General features: G+C 42.7%; 1 protein-coding gene across 1 annotated transcript in view; it reads right to left on the bottom strand.

The window, feature by feature from the left end:
- Ubxn7 (UBX domain protein 7) overlaps positions 1–16,347 on the bottom strand; it is an 86,722-nt gene extending 70,375 nt beyond the window's left edge. The window contains exon 1 of the mRNA XM_008838526.3: positions 15,878–16,347. Coding sequence (XP_008836748.1) covers positions 15,878–15,950 — 73 coding nt within the window. The 5' untranslated portion in view covers positions 15,951–16,347. The remainder of the gene's footprint in view (positions 1–15,877) is intronic.
- Between the last annotated feature and the right edge of the window lie 4,008 nt (positions 16,348–20,355).

Genomic DNA, 20,355 nt, shown 5'->3' with positions numbered 1-20,355 from the left:
GACCCAGGTTCGAATCCCAGCACCCACATGGCAGTTAACAACTGTCTGTAACTCCAGTTCCAGGGGATCCGACAGCCTCTTCTGTCCTCCGAGAGCATTGCAAGACATGGTGCGAGAGGAGTATTTGCAGTAATTAATTATCACTGTCTTTATATTGCATTCAAATTTGAAATGTTTCGGTTTTTTTCATTTCTGGTGAAAATTTTGATTCTAAGTACAGTAGTCCTGGAATAGAAGCCGTCAGCCCAGGAGACGCCGTTCCACACAGGGGGGCCTAACTTGTCCTATCCTGGCACTGCTAGAACATCCTCATTACTCAGAACTTTGCACAGATGTCAATACTTTGATGAGAAACAAAAAGAACAGTGACGTCACCAGGCATGCTGCGCTCACCTTTTTAATCCCAGCACTCTGGAGGCAGAGACAGGAAGATCCTTGTGAGTTCAAGGCCTGCCTGGTCTTCATAGTGAGTTCCAGGCCAGCTGGGGCTGCAGGGAGACCCTGACTCAAAAAGACCAAAAAAAATTGCCAAAATAAAACAAAACCCCTTCCGAATCATGAGTTCTAGGAAATCTCTAAGAATTTATCTATTTTAGCCAAAAATGTTTTACCACCTCAAGCTCATCAGAATACTTCCTATCCAAAAAACTTTAACAAGTTTTGATGTGAATGTGGGGAACTGGAAATTTAGTATCGTACTGATGGGAATGTAAAGTGACAGGCACTACAGACAACAGTATGGAAATTCCTTTCTTTGGGAAAGGGGGCGTCTTTTTGAGACAGGGTCTCACTGTAAGCCCAGCAGACCTGGAACTCACTATGTAGACCAGGCTGGCTTTGAACTCTGCCTCCCTAGTGTTGGGATTAAAGCTGTGCACCACCACGCCTGGCCTGGAAATTCATTTTAAAAAATGAAAACATTGCCAGGCAGGTGGCATCCCAATCCCAGCACTCAGGAGGCAGAGGAAAGCAGATCTCTGTGAGTTTGAGGAAAACCTGGACTACACAGCAAGTTTCAGGCCAGTCAGGGCTACATATTAAGATCCTATCTCAAAATAAAAAAATTTTAAAAAGGTTTTTAAATGACCATATGCTACTGAAATCAATCCCTCAAAGAGATATTTATTTGTATATCCTTTTTTTTTGTCTTTTTGAGACAGGGTTTCCCTGTAGCCCCAGTTGTCCTGGATTCACCATGGAGACCAGGCTGGCCTCGAACTCACAGAGATCCGCCTGCCTCTGCCTCCCTGAGTGCTGGGATTAAAGGCGTGTGCCACCATATTCAGCTGTATATCCATTTTTACAGAACCATTATTCAAAGTAGCTACAGCATGGAAGTAACTCAACTACTCATTCCCAATTAGTAAAATGTGGTCTATTACATTCAATGGAATACCATGCAGCCAGAAGCTGACAAGCTACATCATGAATGAACCCTGAGATCATTATGTTAAGTAACATAACCCATCCAAAACGAACCTCTAATTCTATCATTGAGACACTTTGAGTAGTTAGAGTTGTAGAAGCAGAGACTGAAAAGATGGCTCAGTGGTTAAGAGCACCTGCTGCTCTTGCAGAGGAACTGGGTTCAGTTGCCAGCACCCACATGGAGGAGGTCCACAACCACCTGGAACTCCAGTTTCAGGAATCCAACGGCCTCTTCTGGCCTCTGTGGATACCAGGCACACACACATACATGCAAGCACTCACACATAGATAAAATAAATTTTAAAAGAAAATCAGGGACTGGAGCGATGGCTCAGCAGTTAAAGAACACTAACTGCTCTTGCAGAGGACCTGGGTTCAATTCCCAGCACCCACATGGCGGCTAATAACCATCTATAACTGGAACTCTAATGCCCTCCTCTGGCCTCGTAGGGCACTGCACATCAGGGGTGCACCTACCTACCTACATGCAGGCAATATACTCATACACATTAAATAAAAATAAATTTTTTTTTTTAAAGAAAATCATAGGGACAAAGTAGAATGTAGACTCTAGGGAGATGGCTCATTGGGTACAGTGCCTGCTCTGCAAATATGAGGACCAGAATTCTATCTTGAATACCCACATAAAAGACAGTACACTACATCTGTAGCTCTGGTGCTGGGGACAGTGGAAATAGGCAGACCCTGGGGCTCACCGGCTAGTCAGTCTAACCATTTTGGCAAGCTTTAGGTTCAGTGAGAGACCTTGCCTCAAAAAATGAGAGCAATAAAGGAAGAATTCCAATGTCACCCCCTGGCCTCCATGCACATACTCACTGGGGGTGTGCACAGACACACAGATGTGCACATACAAGCATACACCACTCACTGGGGGTGTGCACAGACACAGATGTGCACATACATGCATACACCACACTCATTGGGGGTGTGCACAGACACACAGATGTGCACATACATGCATACATCACACATACAAAATAATTATAAGGAAAAAAAAAGAATTGGAAATTGTTTAACTAGGATTGGGGGCATTTCAGTTTTGCAGGACAAAAGGTTATGGAGATGAACAGCAGAGACAATTGTTCAACATTATTAAAGTATTTAACACCACTGAAACTTACACTTAAAATGGTCAAGATGATTAAGTTCTGTTAGGTATTTTAACAGAATAAAAAACTGAAAAACAGGGCCAGCCAGATGGTTTATCAGGTAAAGGTGCTTGTCACCAAGGCTGATGACATGAGTTCAATCCACAGGATCCATGTGGTAGAAAAAGAAAACCAAATCCCAAAAGTTGTCCTCTGACTCCCACTTGCATGTTGTGATACATGCATACACACACAACAAAATAAAATGTAATTTTAAAATTTTTTAATGAAAAACAGTATCATTTGGGGGTACAGGAGAATTAAGGAATATAGAATTGTCTTTCATATGGTATAACATTGTGACATATATGTATTTGGTCTTCAGTCCCATTTCTTAGCATACAACTTCAATAATCCTTGGAATCCTCAAAATGGTGTCTTTTGACATGAAACTGGAATTGACTAATGGCTAGAAGTGCATGGCAGCTTCAAGATGGAGGCTGATCACCTGAAAGATTATAATAGCAGGATTAGGGAAGGGGAAAAACACTAAAGGTTAAGTTGACTGCCAATGGTCAAATATTTAATCAATCATACATATGTAATGAATCTCCATAAAAACCAAAAAGAACAGAATAGAGAGCTTCTAAATAACCAAACTTGAGGTTCTTGTAGGGTGACATGCCCAGAAGGCATAGAAGTTCCATGCCCCTTCTCCCATAACTCATCATATGGACCTCTGTATCTGTTGTAGTAGCCTTAAAAATAAACTGGAAAACAAATATTTCTGAGTTCTATGAGCCACTCAGGAAATTAATCAAGCCTAAAGAGACTAAACAGAAGGTCAGTAAATTTGAGATGCTTTCTGAGACTCTTCAACTATGAATATACCATCAATTAACTATGTCCTACAGTTTCATAAGTAATATCACTTATACCCAACCTTTTCTACATCCACTGTTACAGTCCTACTACAAACCCTCAACATCTGAACTACTTATTACACTGCTCTTTGTCATCAGGTTCAGTGTTTCTAAGCCGCACTTGAGTTACGCCTGAAGTAAAGAACAGTCTTACTCTTAGCATTCATTTTAAAGTCAAGAACAGATCCAAACTTCTGAGCATATGTTCCTGCAGATATCCCAAGCCTGGGCTTCATTTATTTTTATTCAACAGCATCTGCAGCATGAAATGGGGAAGTAGAAGTCAAGACCCACACTTATCTAGACCTTTGATCCCTAGACTTAGAAGGTCACACACTCAAGTTCTCTCACTGTTTGCAATGAGAAAATCACTTTGCTTTTGGTGCTTTGATACGTAAAGTATACATAGCATACATTCAAACACTATCTTGGGTGGAAGGGAAGGACAGGTTCTGAAAATTAAGATCATATGCCCATGTCACAAGAGGAATACATAGCTCAGTAAACATGTTTACATTATAAAGTTACTTTTGGTTGTAAGGTTCAAAGTCTTTAGTTGAGTTGGGCATGGTGGTGCATGCCTTTAATCCCAGCATTTAAGAGGCAAAGGCAGGCAGATCTCTCTCTGTGAGTTCAAGGCCAGCCTGGTCTACAGAGTGAGTTCCAGGTCCAAACAGGGTCTTATAGACCAGGCTAACATTAAATTTCCTGTAGCTGGGGCTATAGGAAGACCCTGTCTCAAAAAGACCAAAAAAAAAAAAAAAAGTCTTTAGTCAAGATTATGTCCATATATAAGTCATTCCTACAATCAGGTTTGGTGGTAAGTGCCTTTTCCCACTAAGCCATCAAACCAGTACCCAATTGTACTTCTTACACAGCAAAATAATTAACATTTGATTCTCTACATTTCCTTTTGCAAGTCATTATCTCTCTTGAGCTATAAACATGATATGGTCCTTGCCTGGGAAGGTAGCACAGGCAAGAGCACAGAGGGTGAAGTAGGAGGACTGGAAATTTAATGCTAGCCTGGTCTATAAGACCCTGTTTGGAAAAGCAAAAGAGAGAGAGAGAGAGAGAGAGAGAGAGAGAGAGAGAGAGAGAGAAAATCTGACTGACAGCCACTGCATATAAATTCTTACTGTTACCCAGCACTCTCCTATCAGAATTCCAATGACACTGTAACTGTGAGTTCTGAATAAAATAACTATGAGCCAGGGACAGTGGCAGACATCTAGAATCCCTGCACTCAGGAGGCATATGCAAGAGGAGCATTGAGTTTTGAAACAATCCTAGGCTATACAGTCAGCTATACTGTCTCAATAAATCAATCAATAACTAGGACACTGTTAAGCCAATCCTCAAGCAATCTGTCAACAACCTGAATGCCTATTCCCTCAAAACATTGTGATTTAGGATTAGGATAGAATTTCCAACAATTTCTAAAATGGCCCTCTACGTACTTCTGTCACTATGTACAACATATTTATGTGAAGTAACATTCTCAGCACTGATGATTACAAAATCAAAGTACAGACCAGTTCTGAAAAACATTGAAGATGGTCTATATCCTGTATTATCAAATGTTCAACCAAAATTTATTTATGTAAAAATAAACATATCATGAAGCAAAATTGCTTTTGTATTCAATAAATGTAAATATTGTACATATACAAAAGAATTGTTTTAAAATAAATTTCTTGGCCCAGTGGATAAAAGTACTTGCTAAGCAAGCCTGACAACCTGAAATTGATCTCCAGAACCCACAGTGAAAAACCTTACCAAAGTTGTCCTCTGACCTCCACTCAAGTACCCTGGCACACCTGTCAGCATACATACATACATACACATACACAACACACACACTAAATAAAAAACTAATTTCTTGTGGTGAAGATGTGGCTCCATTGGTGGAATGTTTGCCTAGCATGCACAAAGCTATAGGTTTGATCTCCAGTACCACATAAAAATCAAAAACCTCTGCAATCTCAGCACCTGGAAGGTAGAAGTATGATAATTAGAAGTTCAGGGTCATCCTCTGCTACATAAAATCAAGGTCAGTCTAGGTTACATAAGACTGCCTCAATGAATAAATTTCTTTAAATGTATTATTTATCAGTAAATGTTTTATTTGTATACCTATTTTATATATCTATATATTCAAAGTCTCATAAAAAATTCTCAAAAAGGAGTTACCAGTGAAAAAAATGTAAGCTCTGACAATAAATCAAAAGAAAAATGAAGTAGTTCGGGATCAAAAGATATAAAACATCATCAGGCATCGTGGCACACACCTTTAGTCCCTGCAGTTCAGAGGTTGAGGCAGGCAGATTTTTTGAGTTCCAGGCCAGCTGGGGCTACAGGAAGACCCTATCTCAAAAAGACAAAAACAGGCCAAACAAAGAAAAAAACCACATTCTGCATATTCCTTTCTGTACACAGGCAAAGGGATGTCTATAGTTTAAGACAGTAAGAGCCAATAAACTACTCAGACAAATTTGAATGAAATCCTAATCATATCATTCGCTAGTTTTATGACTAGGCAAATTCCTAATTTCTCTAGGCTTTAGTTCTCTGTTATAAAATGGAAATATACCCAAATTCATGAAGTGCTGTGTGGATTAAGAAAATGTACATTGACAGCTGGGGATGCATGAAGCCCTAGACTTGATTGGCAGTATAGGAAGAACAGGATAGAAGGAGAGCAGTAAGCCCAAAAGATTCTCCTGTCCCCACCTCCCCAGTGCTGGGATTAAGAGTGTGAGAGTGTTGTGCCACCATATCTGGCTTTTTTATGTGTGTTCTGGGGATGAATTCGGGTCCTCTTACTTGAGCAACAAGCACTTTATAGATCTATCCCCCCAGCTTAGCAAAGCTCTTAACTAGCAAACAGCTACCTATTTAATATAGACTGTCCTGGGTTATATGGCACTAAAGCTATATGTAAATGACTGATGTAAACATACACAGTACATAGTGTGACTATTTACATACCACTTAGGGAGAACCTTTTTTTTGGTCTTTTTGAGACAGAGTCTCCCTGTAGCCCCAGCTGGCCTGGAACTCGCTATGTAGACCAGGCTGGCCTCAAACACACAGAGATCCACCTGCCTCTGCCTCCCAAGAGCTGGGATTAAAGGCATACACCACCACACCCAGCCAGGGAGAACCATTTTTGTCACAAAAGTATATAGGCCAAGTAAAATACTTCAGTTTCCTTTCTTACCCAGATGACACTCTGAACTTGTGCTTCATTCAAGCTACTCATTTAAAAAATGACAGGAATACAAAAGCCGGGGGGAAAAAAAGAGGAAGTTATTAAAAAATGAGAACCAAGGCCAGGCATTGTGGAGCACACCTTTCATCTGCAGAGGCAGGCAGATCTCTGTGAGTTGCAGGCCAGCTGTGGCTACAGGGAGATCATGTATCAAAAAAAAACAAGCCCGGCTGTCCTTTTCAATTTTCAAAGCTTTCTGTTCTTTGATGGGTGGGGGTTGGGGGGGGTGTCTTTTTGAGACAGGGTCTTCCTGTAGCCCCAGCTGGCCTGGAACTCTCAGAGATCCACCTGCCTCTGTCTCCTAAGTGCTGGGACTAAAGGCATATACCACCACCCCCAGCCTGTTCTTTGATTTTTTTAAAGAAAAAGGTCTTACTATGTAGCCCAGGCTAGCCTTGAACTCAATCCTCCTGCCTCAGCCCACCCCCATGCTACTGCTAGGATTATAGATATGTATTACCATACCGGCTAAGAGTTTTTTTAATCTATACACTAAAAACTACATTTAGTAAGTAAAGAGAAAGGTAATTATTAAATTAAGGGTTAGAAAAGACCAATCTTCACTGCACCAAAAACCAAAACTATAGTGATTGGAAAGTAGTGATATGGAAACTCATGAGTCTGAAAATAAAGGCAGCCAAGTTCTGTCCTGTTCCACCCTTACCTTGACCAGTGAGACCCCAAGTATACTCCTGTGATCAGCTTTCTCTTCCTCTCTTTGGGCACAGAATTTCCAGAGGCAGCATTTAGAAATTTCTTTAACTATCTGACAAAGTAATGTCATGTCTGTTGATCTTAACAGAAGCTGGGACTCAAAAGGGTTATGAATGGTAAATTTCTATGTGAAAAAAGAAACATCCAATAACAGTAGTCACTAGAAAAATGCAAATTAAAATCACAGTGAGGCCGGGGGTGGTGGCGCACACCTTTAATCCCAGCACCCGGGAGGCAGAGGCAGGCAGATATCTGTGAGTTCAAGGCCAGCCTGGTCTACATAGTGAGTTCCAGGACATCTGGGCTACAGGGAGACCTTGTCTCAAAAAGACCAAAAAAAAAAACCACAGTGAGACTGCATTACATACCAAAATGGCTTTAAGGAAAAGCCTAAAATACCAAGTACTCACAAGATGGAAGAACAACTATAGCCTACAGCCTCCTAACTTGCTCAGAAGAATGTAAAGTGGCATGGTACATTTTGACAAACACATGTGTTCCTTTATAGTTATTCCAGTATCATATAATCCAATAAATAAACTTGTAGATATTTATGCAAGGTGTGATGGTTAATATTCATTAACAATTTGACTAAATTTACAACCACCTAGGAGACACACCTCTAGGTGTCTTTAAGACCATTTCCAAATTAGTTTAACTGTAGAGGAAAGGCCCACTGGGTCCTAGAATGAATTAATAAAAAAAAAAAAGATAAAGAAAAGCAAGAGAACCCAGCATCCATTCTAACAGCAGTACAGACACAATATGACTTGCTTTGTCCTGTTTCTACCACCATGCCTTCCCACAAAGGACTATATGCTCAAATTATAAGTCATAATAAACCCTTCCTTCCATAAGTTGCTTTTGTCAGACATTTTGTCACAGCACAGAGAACAGTAACTAGGACACAGGGAAATAAACACTTACATTTACACACTTGCACACTAAGGTTTTTAGAGACTTTAAAAATTCTCTGAACTGGAAACAAGTGGGTCCCCAGCTCCTTTGTTTAATTTTCCTGCCCCAGTCTCCTCAAGCACTAAGATTTCAGCCATCATAGGCCTGTGCTACCACATGCAGGACTAAATTGTTCTTTTTAAAAAATTTTGGGGTTTTGCCGGGCGTGGTGGCGCACGCCTTTAATCCAGCACTTGGGAGGCAGAGGCAGGTGGATCTTTATGAGTTCGAGGCCAGCCTGGTCTACATAGTGAGTTCCAGGACAGCTGGGGCTACAAGGAGACCCTGTCTCAAAAAAAACCAAAAAAAAAAAAAAAAATTGGTTTTTTTTGTTGTTGTTTTGTCTTATTTTTATTTTATGTGTATGTGTTTTGCCTGTATATATGTAAATGTACCAGTGTAATGTTATGCCCTTAGAGACCAGAAAAGGGTATGAGATCCCTTAAAACTGGAGTTTCAGAGAGTTGTTAGCCCCCATGTGGCAGCTGGGGACCAAACACAGGGCCTTCTGTAAGAGCAGTCAATGCTCTTAACTGGTGAGTCATCTCTCTAGCCCCTGGTTGTTGTTCTTTTTTTTTGGGGGGGGGATGTTTTTTCAATTTTATTTATTTCTATTTTATGTGTGCAAGTGTATTGCCTGCATGTGTGTAAGTGCACCCGTGGCAGTCAGAAGAGAGCATCAGATTCCCCTAGAAATGGAGTTACTGACAATTGTTATCTGCCATGTGGGTACTGGAACTCATGTATGAGTGCTTTGCCTGCATGCATATAAGTGCACCCATGTCATGCAATGCAGTAGAGGCCTAAAGAGGGCATTAGATTTCCTAGAACCAGAGGTACAGACGGTTGTTAGCTGCCATGTGGGTGCTGGGAACTGAACCTGGGGCCTCTATAAGAACAGCCAGTACTCAGTGGTTACTGAGCCATCTCTCCTACCCCCTGCATGTTTTTTTGAGACAAGGACTGTCACTGGAACCTTAGGCACCTGCTGCATGAGGCTAGTCAGCTAGGATGGTTACACATGTAAGCCCCAGGGATCTGCCTATCTTGAATTCCCAGGCCTGGAATAACACACAGGCCAGCTTTTTTACCTGGGATCTGGGGGTGGAACTCAGTTCCTCAAGCTTTAGCGACAAGCAAAAATAATAATAGGGGCTGGAGAGATGGTTCACTGGTTAAGAGCACTGACTGCTCTTGCAGAGGATCCGGGTTTGATTCCCAGCACTTACATGGTGGCTACGAACCATCCTTAACTTCAGTTCCAGGGGAGCCTGAAGCCCTCTTCTGACTCTGAGGCACTGCACAACATATACACTCATACACATAAAATAAAAATAAATAATAATAATATAATAATAATAAATGGAGCTATCTCCCAGCCCTAGTTTTAGTTTTCGTTTTTTGAGACAAAGTTTAAGTACATAGTCCTGGCTAGCCTGGTGCTGGTATGTAGCTCAGGATGACTATAAACTAGCAGCAGTCCTACTTCAGCCCTCCAGAGTGCTGGGACTACAGGCCTGCACCACCATCTCCAGCACACAACAATTCCATTTCTGGTTTCCTACAGTGCTTATCTAACATGAACTACTACCATACGTGTGATGTTAAAAGTGTCATCCCACCTGCCTGGCTTTCTTCCCATAACGCTGCTTTCTACCATCTCCACTGCACTTCATTCTTTTCAGTTCTCCAGGTGTTACTGTTTCTTCAGCTTTGGGTTCTAGAGCCTACTATTTTTCCTCACACAACTCTCTCCTTCAAAATGCCACTCTTTTCAGACAGGGTCTGTGTAAACCTGCTTCTGCCTCCTGAGCACTGGGATTAAAGGTGTGGGACACCACACCTGACTTTTATTTACCTTTTGTTTGTTTTTGAGACAGGATCTCCCAGTAGCCCCAGATGGCCTGGAACTCTCTGTAGACCATGCTGGTCTTGAAGTCACAGAGATCCACCTGCCTCTGCCTTCCAAGTGCTGGGATTAAAAGTGTGCACCACCACGCCCATCGGCTATTTACCTTTTTTAAAAAAAAATCACCTTATCACCGGGCCTGGGAGACCCTGTCTCAAAAAAGACCAGAAAAAAACAAAACAAAACAAAACAAAACAAAAAAAACCTCAAATATTCACCTACTTACCAAACAGCACATCTGGAATATCAACTGGCAGCCCCTGACTTATCCAAAACTGAACTAATCCTCTTCTCAAACCTTCACAAACATTCCATACCTTTAGAAATAGCACTGTTATATATTTAGATGTCAAATTTAAAATCCCAAGTTTCATGTTGACTCTTCAGATTTCTATTTCTTCTAAAGTCCACTTTTCTCTCACTATTTCAGGACATCAAAATCTTTCTTGGGTTAACCCAACAGGCTCTTAGTGCCTATCTCTTCTCCACTATAGCCAAGAAGCCCAAATCTGACTTCCTTACTACACTCAATAAAGCCAAGATTTTCCACGGTGGTTTATAAGCCTCTTTCTTCAGCTCCACTTACTGAATCTCACCAGCAAGGGCTTAATCATTTGGAATTCTCATCAACACCCTACACATACTGTATGTCCTTCTCCTCTGCACATGCTCTCTCCTCCCAGTTTTACATAAGAAATGATCTCTTCTGGGCAGTCTCCACCTATGTATGTGTTTGTACTCCTGGTAACTCGAGAGAGTCTTTCTCTTGGTTGTAGCTTCAAGACCTGATAGCCTATCAAAAAATGCCGAATAACAGTACTTCATTACTTTATTTTATTTGGTCTTTTTGAGACAGGGTCTCCTTGTAGCCCCAGCTGGCGTGGAACTCACTTTGTAGACCAGGCTAGCCTTGAACTCTCCCAGAGATCCATCTGCCTCCCGAGTGCTTGGATTAAATAAAGGCATGTGCCATCACAACCAGCCAATATTTCATTCATAATGCCAAAAAATGTTCATCTTAAAATTTTTCAAACTTCAGGGCTGGGAAGATGGTTCAATGGTTAAGAGCACTTATTGTTCTTCTAGAGGACTTGGGTCCATTCCCAGCAACCACATGGTGGCTAATACTCATCTTTAACTCCAGTTCCAGGGGATCGGACACCCTTTTCTGGCCTCCAAGGTCATTAGGCAGGAAGGTGGTACAGTTATATACATGTAGGTAAAACATTCATACATACAAAATAAAAATAAATAAAATTTTGGGGCTGGAGAGATGGCGCAGCGGTTAAGAGCATTCACTGCTCTTATAGAGGACCCAGCTTTGATTTTTAGCATCCACATGGCATCTAACAACCATCTTTAACTCCAGATCCAGGGGAACCAATGCCTTCTTCTGACCTCTGTGGGCTTTGCACGACACAGGTATGCTTACACACATGCAGGCAATACACTCATACACACAAAATAAAAATAAATTTTTTTTAAATTTAAATCTTAGCTGGGCGTGGGGTGGTGCATGCCTGTAGTCCCAGCACTTGGGAGGCAGAGGCAGGCAGATCTCTGTGAGTTCAAGGCCAGCCTGGTCTACACAGTGAGTTCCAGGACAGCTGGGGCTACAGGGAGACGCTGTCTCAAAAAGAACAACAGGGGCTGGAGAGATGGCTCAGCAGTTAAGAGCACTGACTGCTCTTGCAGAGGATTTGGGTTTGATTCCCAGCACCCACATGGCGGCTACAGACCATCCTTAACTCCAGTTCCAGGGGAATCCAAAGCCCTCTTCTGACCTCCAAGTCATTGCATGACATGGGTGCACTCACATACATGTAGGCAATACACTCATACACATAAAATAAAAATAAAATATTAAAAAAACAAAACCCCCCACAAATATTGCAAAATGTAACATAGCAGAATAGGATATATAGTTTAATTGGTAGAGTGCTTGCCTCACATGCACAAAGCCTTGGGTTCAAGTCCCAACACTACATACACTGAATGTACATGTCTATAATACCAGCGCTAGGGAAGTGAAGACAAGAAGATCAGGTGGAGCCTTGTCTCAAAACAAAATCAACAAAAAAAGTAGCAGGGCTTGTTTCCTTACCATTCTTTTTTTAAAAACATGTATTTATTGTGTGTGTGTGTACGTACAGGCATGTACCTGCTGTGGTGCTTGGGGTCAGAAGACAACTTGCAACAATCAGTTCTCTCCTTCCACTATCCTGGGGATTAAACTCAGGTCAGGAGGCTTGGCAGCAGATGACTTTACCTGCTGAGTCATCTAGCTGGCCCTAGTTTTCTTACCTAGTTTTGGATAACTCTGAAGACATCAATGGTAAAAGGTAGGCTCTCCGTAAGTTTACTTCAATGCACCACCAAAATGTGTTCTCTCTCTTTGGAGACAAGATCTCACTGTGAAGCCCTGACTGGCCTGAAACACCCCATATAGAGTTGAGGCTAGCCTCAAACTCACAGACATCCTCCTGCCTCTACCTCCAGAATGCTGGAATTAAGATGTGTGCCACCACACCTGGTTCAGCAAAATGTTTAAGATATAACGTTAAGTGACATTTTCTGAATCCTGTATACCATGATTCACATTGTAAAAACAAGTATATAAAGAATAATTAATTCCAGAACTTGGGAAGGAAGAGGCAGGAGGATTACAAGTTCCAGGCTATCCTGGGACACACGGATGCGAAAGAATATGTAAACTACATAATGCTCTTATAAAGGATTAGCCTTTCTACTGTTTTTCTCAAAATTACTTCATACTGTCAAAAATCTTTTTTTTCTTTTGGTCTTTTTGAGACAGGGTCTTAGTGTAGCCCCAGCTGGCCTGGATTCACTATGGAGACCAGGCTGTCCTCCGGAGATCAGCTTACCTCTGCCTCCTGAGTGCTGGGGTTAAAGGTGTGTGCCACGAGGCCTGGCTGAAATTTTTTTTAAGATGTGTACAGAAAGATTAAAAGGAATCTATCAAGTGAGGCTTTTTTAAACAGAGCCTTGTAGCCCAAGCTGGCCCAGAACTTTCTATGTAGCTGAGGATGAGGTTTCATGCATGTTAGGCAAGTAAGTACTCTACCAACCTAGTTGTACCTCCAGGCTCCTACTATGTTGTCTAGGGATCATAAAATCCTCTCTCTGCCTCCTGAGTAGTTGGGACTAACTGCACACCACCATGTCAGGTGTAATCATGTGATTCTAATAGTTCTCACTATCTTCTAAAAAGAATCCCAAAATTTATTTATAAAAATTCAGAGCCTGGCTGAGAGTACAGCTCAGAGGTAGAACAGTGCTCAGCATTCTTGAGGCCTTGTATTCAATCTTCAACACCAACCCCCAAAAGATCTGTCACCTTTAGGGGCAAAGCTCAAGGCAGCTCAGAACTGAGTTAGGTAGTTTGTTCAAGACCCATAAAGAACAGCCTAAGGAGTCAGGCACAGTGGCTCAGGCTTGCAATCCCAGCACCCAGATGATGAGCCAAGAAGACTGAGTTTAAAGCCAGTCTAGACTACAGAGTCAGACCCTGTCTCAAGCCCCCTCCCTTCCAAAGAACATGCTAAGGAATTTTTCCTTTTATAGACCCAGATACCACTATCCATCAAAGGATTCCAATCCAGCAAGAAAAAGACCTAATAAACTGTGGAGACTAGATTGGAGACAAAAATAGAGAACTACAGCAATTGAGTTTATCTATTTTAGCACAGTGAGTTTTATGTATATGTTTAGAAAATGTTGTAGAAGAAATAATGCCACCAGGTGTGATGGCACACAGCTTTAATCCCAGCACTCAGGAGGCAGAGGCAAGAGGAGCAATGTGAGTTGCAGGCCAGCCAAGGCTACATAGTGAAATACTAGCTCAAGAAAATAAAAAGATACAAAGGAAAAAAAGAAATAATGTGAAATTAAAACAGCCTGAGTTTCTAAAGGATACAAATTCACAAAAAAGAAATGAAGTGGTAGTAATTTGCATTACAAATCTAAAATAAATGATATCTTAAAACTCTCTCTAGGAAATCTATGGAAAGGATTAATGACAGTTCTCAGTGTGATTCACTCAAGATTTTTCTATACAAACAATGCAGCAATATTAATGTGTATACACAATAATCTATTTTTTTCATAACACTGATTTGGTTAGACACTGGGAAATCCACATATTAAATACAATAATCCAGTTTCAAAACTGGACAATAGTCTAAGTTGACATCTTACTCTTCACCTCACTTTTATTAAAATTTTATTTTACCAGTTTTGACATATTTCATGCCACAAGGCAAAAAAACAATGCATCTAGTTATCATCTAGTTACCACTGCAGAAGAAAAAGCTTTTTAATTCTAAGACAGCACACAACCTATATTGGCTAAAATACTGAACATTTTTACTTATGTCAAACTCGAGAACATAACTGGAAATATTCTCTGCAGCTGGAATTATTACTAAAGAAAATACAACAGTATTGAGAGAGGAAACTTGCTGATGTCTTTTCAAAATGACAAACTAGTTTCAAAATGACAAACTAGAACGGCAAAATCACTTTCAGGCACATGGTCTCTCAAATCACTCCAGAGAACTTCATCATTTGCTCCGCCCTCTAATAACTCATGCAAAAAAAGTTCAGCACCATCGGAGGGAAACAAGACATTGCGAATTCACAGAATGGCTTCGACCCTTTCCTTCAGGCGGTAAGAGAATCTGCGTCTGCCCTTTGCTGGGGTCCAAAGGGAAAGAAAAACTGAGGCCTAAGGTTTGGGGATACAGATACCCTGAAACAGATTTCTCTCCAAGAAGTTTCGGCCGCCATCCCTATTTTCTCGGCAGAAGGCTTGGGCGCCATGGTCTCGATCTTTATGATTTTATTATGGGGAGGTGGGAAAGGCCTCCCAGGACTACTCCAGGCCTTCCCGGTGAAGCTTGGGGTCCCCCTCACATTTCCACCCTAAGCCCTCTGTCCCTAAGGTACTCCAGGGCACCTTTTCCCGGCGGCATGTCCCCCGGGATGTGTAAAGGCGCCGCCGAACCCACCCGCCTCGCCGTTGGAGAGGGCCCTCACCCTCCAGGGCCGCCGAGGCTCCGGGGGGCCCAGCGCGGGAAGGACAGGCCGGGGGCGGGGGCCGCTGACCTGCCCGGGAAGAGGCCCGCGTGGGGCGACGCACCGCACCCGGTTCTCCGCGGGCCGCACAGAGAAGGGGAGAAGGTGGAGGAGGAAGAGGGCGGTGGCCGGCTGCAGCCCCCCTACTCCTCCCGCCCCCCCGGTCCCCAGGCCGCCAGGGACCACCGGCTCGGCCCAGCCCTGCTCCAGGCTGCCAGGGGTGGGGGGGCGTGGGGGCCAGCCTCGGAACTACGAAGAAACCGAATTCAGGGGCTGGGGGCGCGCTCGGAGGAGAGGCCGCCTCCCGCCGGAACCGAGGACCCCGGCGCCGTTGTCGCCTGTTCCTCAAGACAGGAGCCGAGGGGGAAAGCCCGTGGGAGGAATGCACAGAGGTGAGGAAGCCTGGGACAGCCCCGCCGGCCGCCCCAGAACCCGCTCCCCACCTTCCGGTAACCGCGTCTCTTACCGGTGATAGCCATGAACTGCTGAATTAACCCCTTCAGCGCCGACGACGCCGCGGAGCCCCCGTGGGCAGCCATCTTACCGCCGCCGCCGCCGCCGCCACCGCGGAACAACAACACAGACACACACGGGCCGCCCTCCCCCACTTCGCCGCGAGAGGTGCGCAGGCGCACTGGCCGCCCTAGGCTCCGCCCCCTCCCAATCCGCGCGCGACTCGCGCAGGCGCAGTGTCTCCCGGCCAAGCGCTCTCGGCTCTGGCCAGGTTCCCGGGTTGCTGCCTGCCTTGCCTCATCCTTTTTGCAACCTTTCTTGCTTCGGACTCCGAGCTGCAAAGGGAGTCTCCTAAACCCGGTGTCAATCCCCAGTTTCCGAAGGAAAGTTCAGAAGTGAACTATCAGAACTCTTCATGCTACGCTCAGGGACTGACACATGGTAGGTATTTTGTTTTAGTGTGAGATCAGTGTATTTCTAAAATTCTGAAGTGTATGTTAATAACTTAAGATGATCCAGTCATAGGCTTTAATAAATGACTGTTCACTCTGTTTTTCTTCAGTAGACTTCGCAATAATTCTCCTCTGGGGACCTTTCTCATTTTCTTCCCGTATAAAATGAGGCGGTATCATTTTTGAGCAAAGAAGATGGGTATATGTAGATACAATAAAGAAAATACATAGGGGCCTAGAGAGATGGCTCAGCGGTTAAGAACACTGGTTGTTCTTGCACACTCGGTTCGAATCCCAGCACCCACATGGCAGCTAGCAACTGTCCATAACTCCAGTTCCAGGGGATCCGACAGCCTTTTCTGACCTCCGCGGGCATTGCGCTACACGGGTGCACTTACCTATATGCAGTCAATACACGCATACACATAAAAATAATAAATAAAATATTTTAAAGAAGAAAATACATAGAAAGAACACTAGGAAATGGTCCTGAAAATGTTGATGATAGTTTCCTCTAGGAAGGAAAGAGAGGTGATGGTGAAAAGGGAGTTTAAACTTTTTTATCCTTTATTTTTAGACAAGGTAATATTAGTATGCAACTTACACAATTCTATTTTTTTAGAATGTTTTATTTATTCTTGGACAATTTTACACATGTATACAGTATATTTTGATTGTATCCACTCCCAACTCCCTTCTCCCTCTCCCCTAGACGTATCTTACCACACCCCTTCACACCTTCATGCCCTCTCCTGTTTTTTTTGTAACCTACTGAGTTCAATTAATGCTAGATGTTGACTGCTCTTGTTGCCTTGATCTTGTGCAGGTCTTGTGCAGGTCCATAGCTGCAGTGAGTTCTTGATGCAATGGCCATGTCATGTCCAGAAGACAGCATTTCACAGCACTCCTCCCCATCCTCCAACTCTTACATTCTTTCTGACCCCTTTTCCTCAAGTCCTCTGAGCCTTGTTAAGGTTGATATAAATGTGCCATTTAGGACCAGGTACTTAGCAGTCACTTATTCTCAGCACTTTGACTAGTTATGAGTCTGTGCATTAACTACTGCCCACTGTAGAAAGAAGCTGCTCTGGCTAAGTAAGGCAGCACTAAGCAATGAGTATAAACATAAACATTCAGACTACCATTTGATAACATAGCCATTTAACAAAACAACAGTATTAAAGTTCTCCCTTTGGTGGGGCTGGAGAGATGGCTCGGGGGATAAGAACACTGACTGAGAAGACCCAGGTTCAAATCCCAGCACCCACATGGCAGCTAACAACTGTCCGCAACTCCAGTTCCAGGGGATCCGACCCTCTTTTCTGTCCTCCCCAGGCACTGCACAACACGAGTGCACTTACCTACATGCAGGTAATTACACACATACACATAAAATAAAAATAATAAATTCTTCTTTTTTTTTTTGTCTTTTTGAAGCAGGGTCTCCCTGTAGCCCTAGCTGTCCTGGAACTCACTATGTAGACCAGGCTGGCCTTGCACTCACAGAGATCTGCCTGCCTCTGCCTCCCAAGTGCTGGGGCTAGAGGTGTGCGCCACCACGACTGGCATAAAATTTTTTTTTTAAAGTTCTCCCCTAGGGCCCAAACCATGGGCTATTGACCAGATTTACAGTATCAAGGTATGAATTCTCTCCTGTAGAACAGGCCTCAAATCCAATCAGAAAGTGGTTAGTTACCCCCATAACAGCCATGCCACAATTGTGCCAGTGGGCACATCTTGATTGGCACATTGGTATTACAGCATGCAGGGCTCACCACTGGTAATGCTATTCATGACTTTTTCTTTTTTTTTTCCTTTTTTTTTTCATTTTATTTATTTATTTTAATTTATTTTATTTTTGGTCTTTTTGAGACAGGGTTACCCTCTAGGCCCAGTTGACCTGGAACTCACTATGTAGACCAGACAGCCTCAAGCTCATAGAGATCTACCTGCCTCTGCCTCCTGAGTGCTGGGATTAGGAGTGCTGGGCTTATGGAGCTGAAGAGATGACTCAGAGGTTAAGAACACTGGCTGTTCTTGCAAAAAACCTGGGTTCAAATTCCAGCATCCACATGACAGCTAACAACTGTCTATAACTCTAGTTCCCAGGGATCCGACAGCCTCTACTGTCCTCCTCGGGCATTGCATGACACAGGTGCACTTACCTATATGCAGGCAACACATCGCATACATATAAAATAAAAATAATAAAATATTTTTCAAAAAAGAGTGCTGGGCTAAAAGGTGTGCACTACCATATCTAGCTCATTGATGTAGAACCTTACCCAAGAAACTGCACATCACCTTCCAGCACTATGAAAGCTAGACAGAGGGAAGTTTTCAGGTCATTAGCAACTTGATTTCTCTGTATCTTATAACCAAAGTGTTTTGTGTCTTCAACAATAAAGTCTTACCATCTAGTGATAGTGACCAACCAAGGGCAATGACAATGGCCTGTGTTTCAGGGCCTCTGGGGCCTCCCTGACCAATGACTGGTAGGGAGGAACCTCACACATAGCACTGAGATGTTCATTTAATGACCTATGACCTCTGGGGCAGGCACTGTCCACTCATCTAGGGTACTGATGTTCAAACCCTGTTTTTTGTTTGTTGGTTATTGTTTTTTTTTTTTGTTTTTGTTTTTTTTTGTCTTTTTGAGACAGGGTCTCCCTGTAGCGCCAGCTGTCCTGGAACTCACTATGTAGACCAGGCTGGCCTTGAACTCACAAAAATCTGCCTGCCTCTGCCTCTGCCTCCGAGTGCTGGGATTAAAGGCATGCGCCACCACGCCCAGCTTTTGTTTGTTGTTTTTTAATTAATTATGTTTTTAACTAGTTCACAAAGTAGTGAGTTCCCATAAGAGTTTTTCATACATCCTTCATTTTGGTTAAGAAAAAATAAAATACAGCCAGGCATGGTAGTGCACGCCTTTAATCCCAGCACTTGGGAGGCAGAGGCAGGCCAATCTCTATGAGTTCAAGGCCAGACTGGTCTACAGAGTAAGTTCCAGGCCAGCTGGGGCTACAGGGAGACCCTGTCTCAAAAAGACAAAAAAAAAAAAAAAAAAGTTTTTCCCAAGGTGCAGCTTATGCATCACACTCTAGAAACACTGACCCCTGCAATTTCCCCACATGTGGTAAATTCAGCTGTATAATTTGTGGTAGTGGGAGACTGCATTTGCTCTTTCTTCTGAAGCGAATAAAAATTTAAAAAAGAAAAATATAAACCATGTATGAAAAAGGATGTAGCAGAGACAAAGAATATTGTGAACAATTTTATACCAATGAATATAGAAAATCTTAGAAATAATAGAAAATAAATACAGGTTCATTTCCAGGGGGGAAAAATAACTTTCCCAAACTGACTCAACTATAAGTAGACTTATAACTAATAATAAAATTGAATCTACCAGGGGCTGGAGAGATGGCTCAGCAGTTAAGAACACTGGTTATTCTTGCAGAAGACCTGGGTTCGAATCCCAGCATCCACATGGCAGCTAACAACTGTCCGTAACTCCAGTTCCAGGGGATCCAACACCTGCTTCTGACCTCCGCAGCATTGCATGACATGGGTGCACTCACATACATGCAGGCAGTACATGCATACACATAAAATAAAAATAATTTTAAAATTTTTTAATAAAAATATTTTTTTAAAAATTAAAAAAAGCAAATTTACCACAAAAATAAACAACCATATCCTGATTACTTATACCCCCAAAATTAAATAGCTATATGGGCCTGATATGACGGCACACACCTTTAATCCCAGCATTTGGGAGACAAAGGCAGGCAGATCTCTGTGAGTTCCAGGTCAGCCTGATCTACATAGCCAGTTCCCGACCAGCCAGAACTACATGGTCAGATCCTGTCTTAAAAAAGAAAAAGAAGCTGGGTGTGGTGGTGCACCCCTTTAATCCCAGAGGGTGAATCTCTATGAGTTCAAGGCCAGCCTGAACTACATAAGGAGCTCCAGGCCAATGGAGGTTACAGGAAGACCCTCAAAAAAGACCAAAAAGAAAGAAAGAAAAAGAAACAGA

This window comes from Nannospalax galili, unplaced genomic scaffold (assembly GCF_000622305.1).
Source record: "Nannospalax galili isolate Female #2095 unplaced genomic scaffold, S.galili_v1.0 scaffold598, whole genome shotgun sequence".
NCBI classification, from domain to species: Eukaryota; Metazoa; Chordata; class Mammalia; order Rodentia; family Spalacidae; genus Nannospalax; species Nannospalax galili.
Note: the sequence above shows the minus strand (reverse complement) of the source record. Positions and strands in the feature narration are given on the sequence as shown.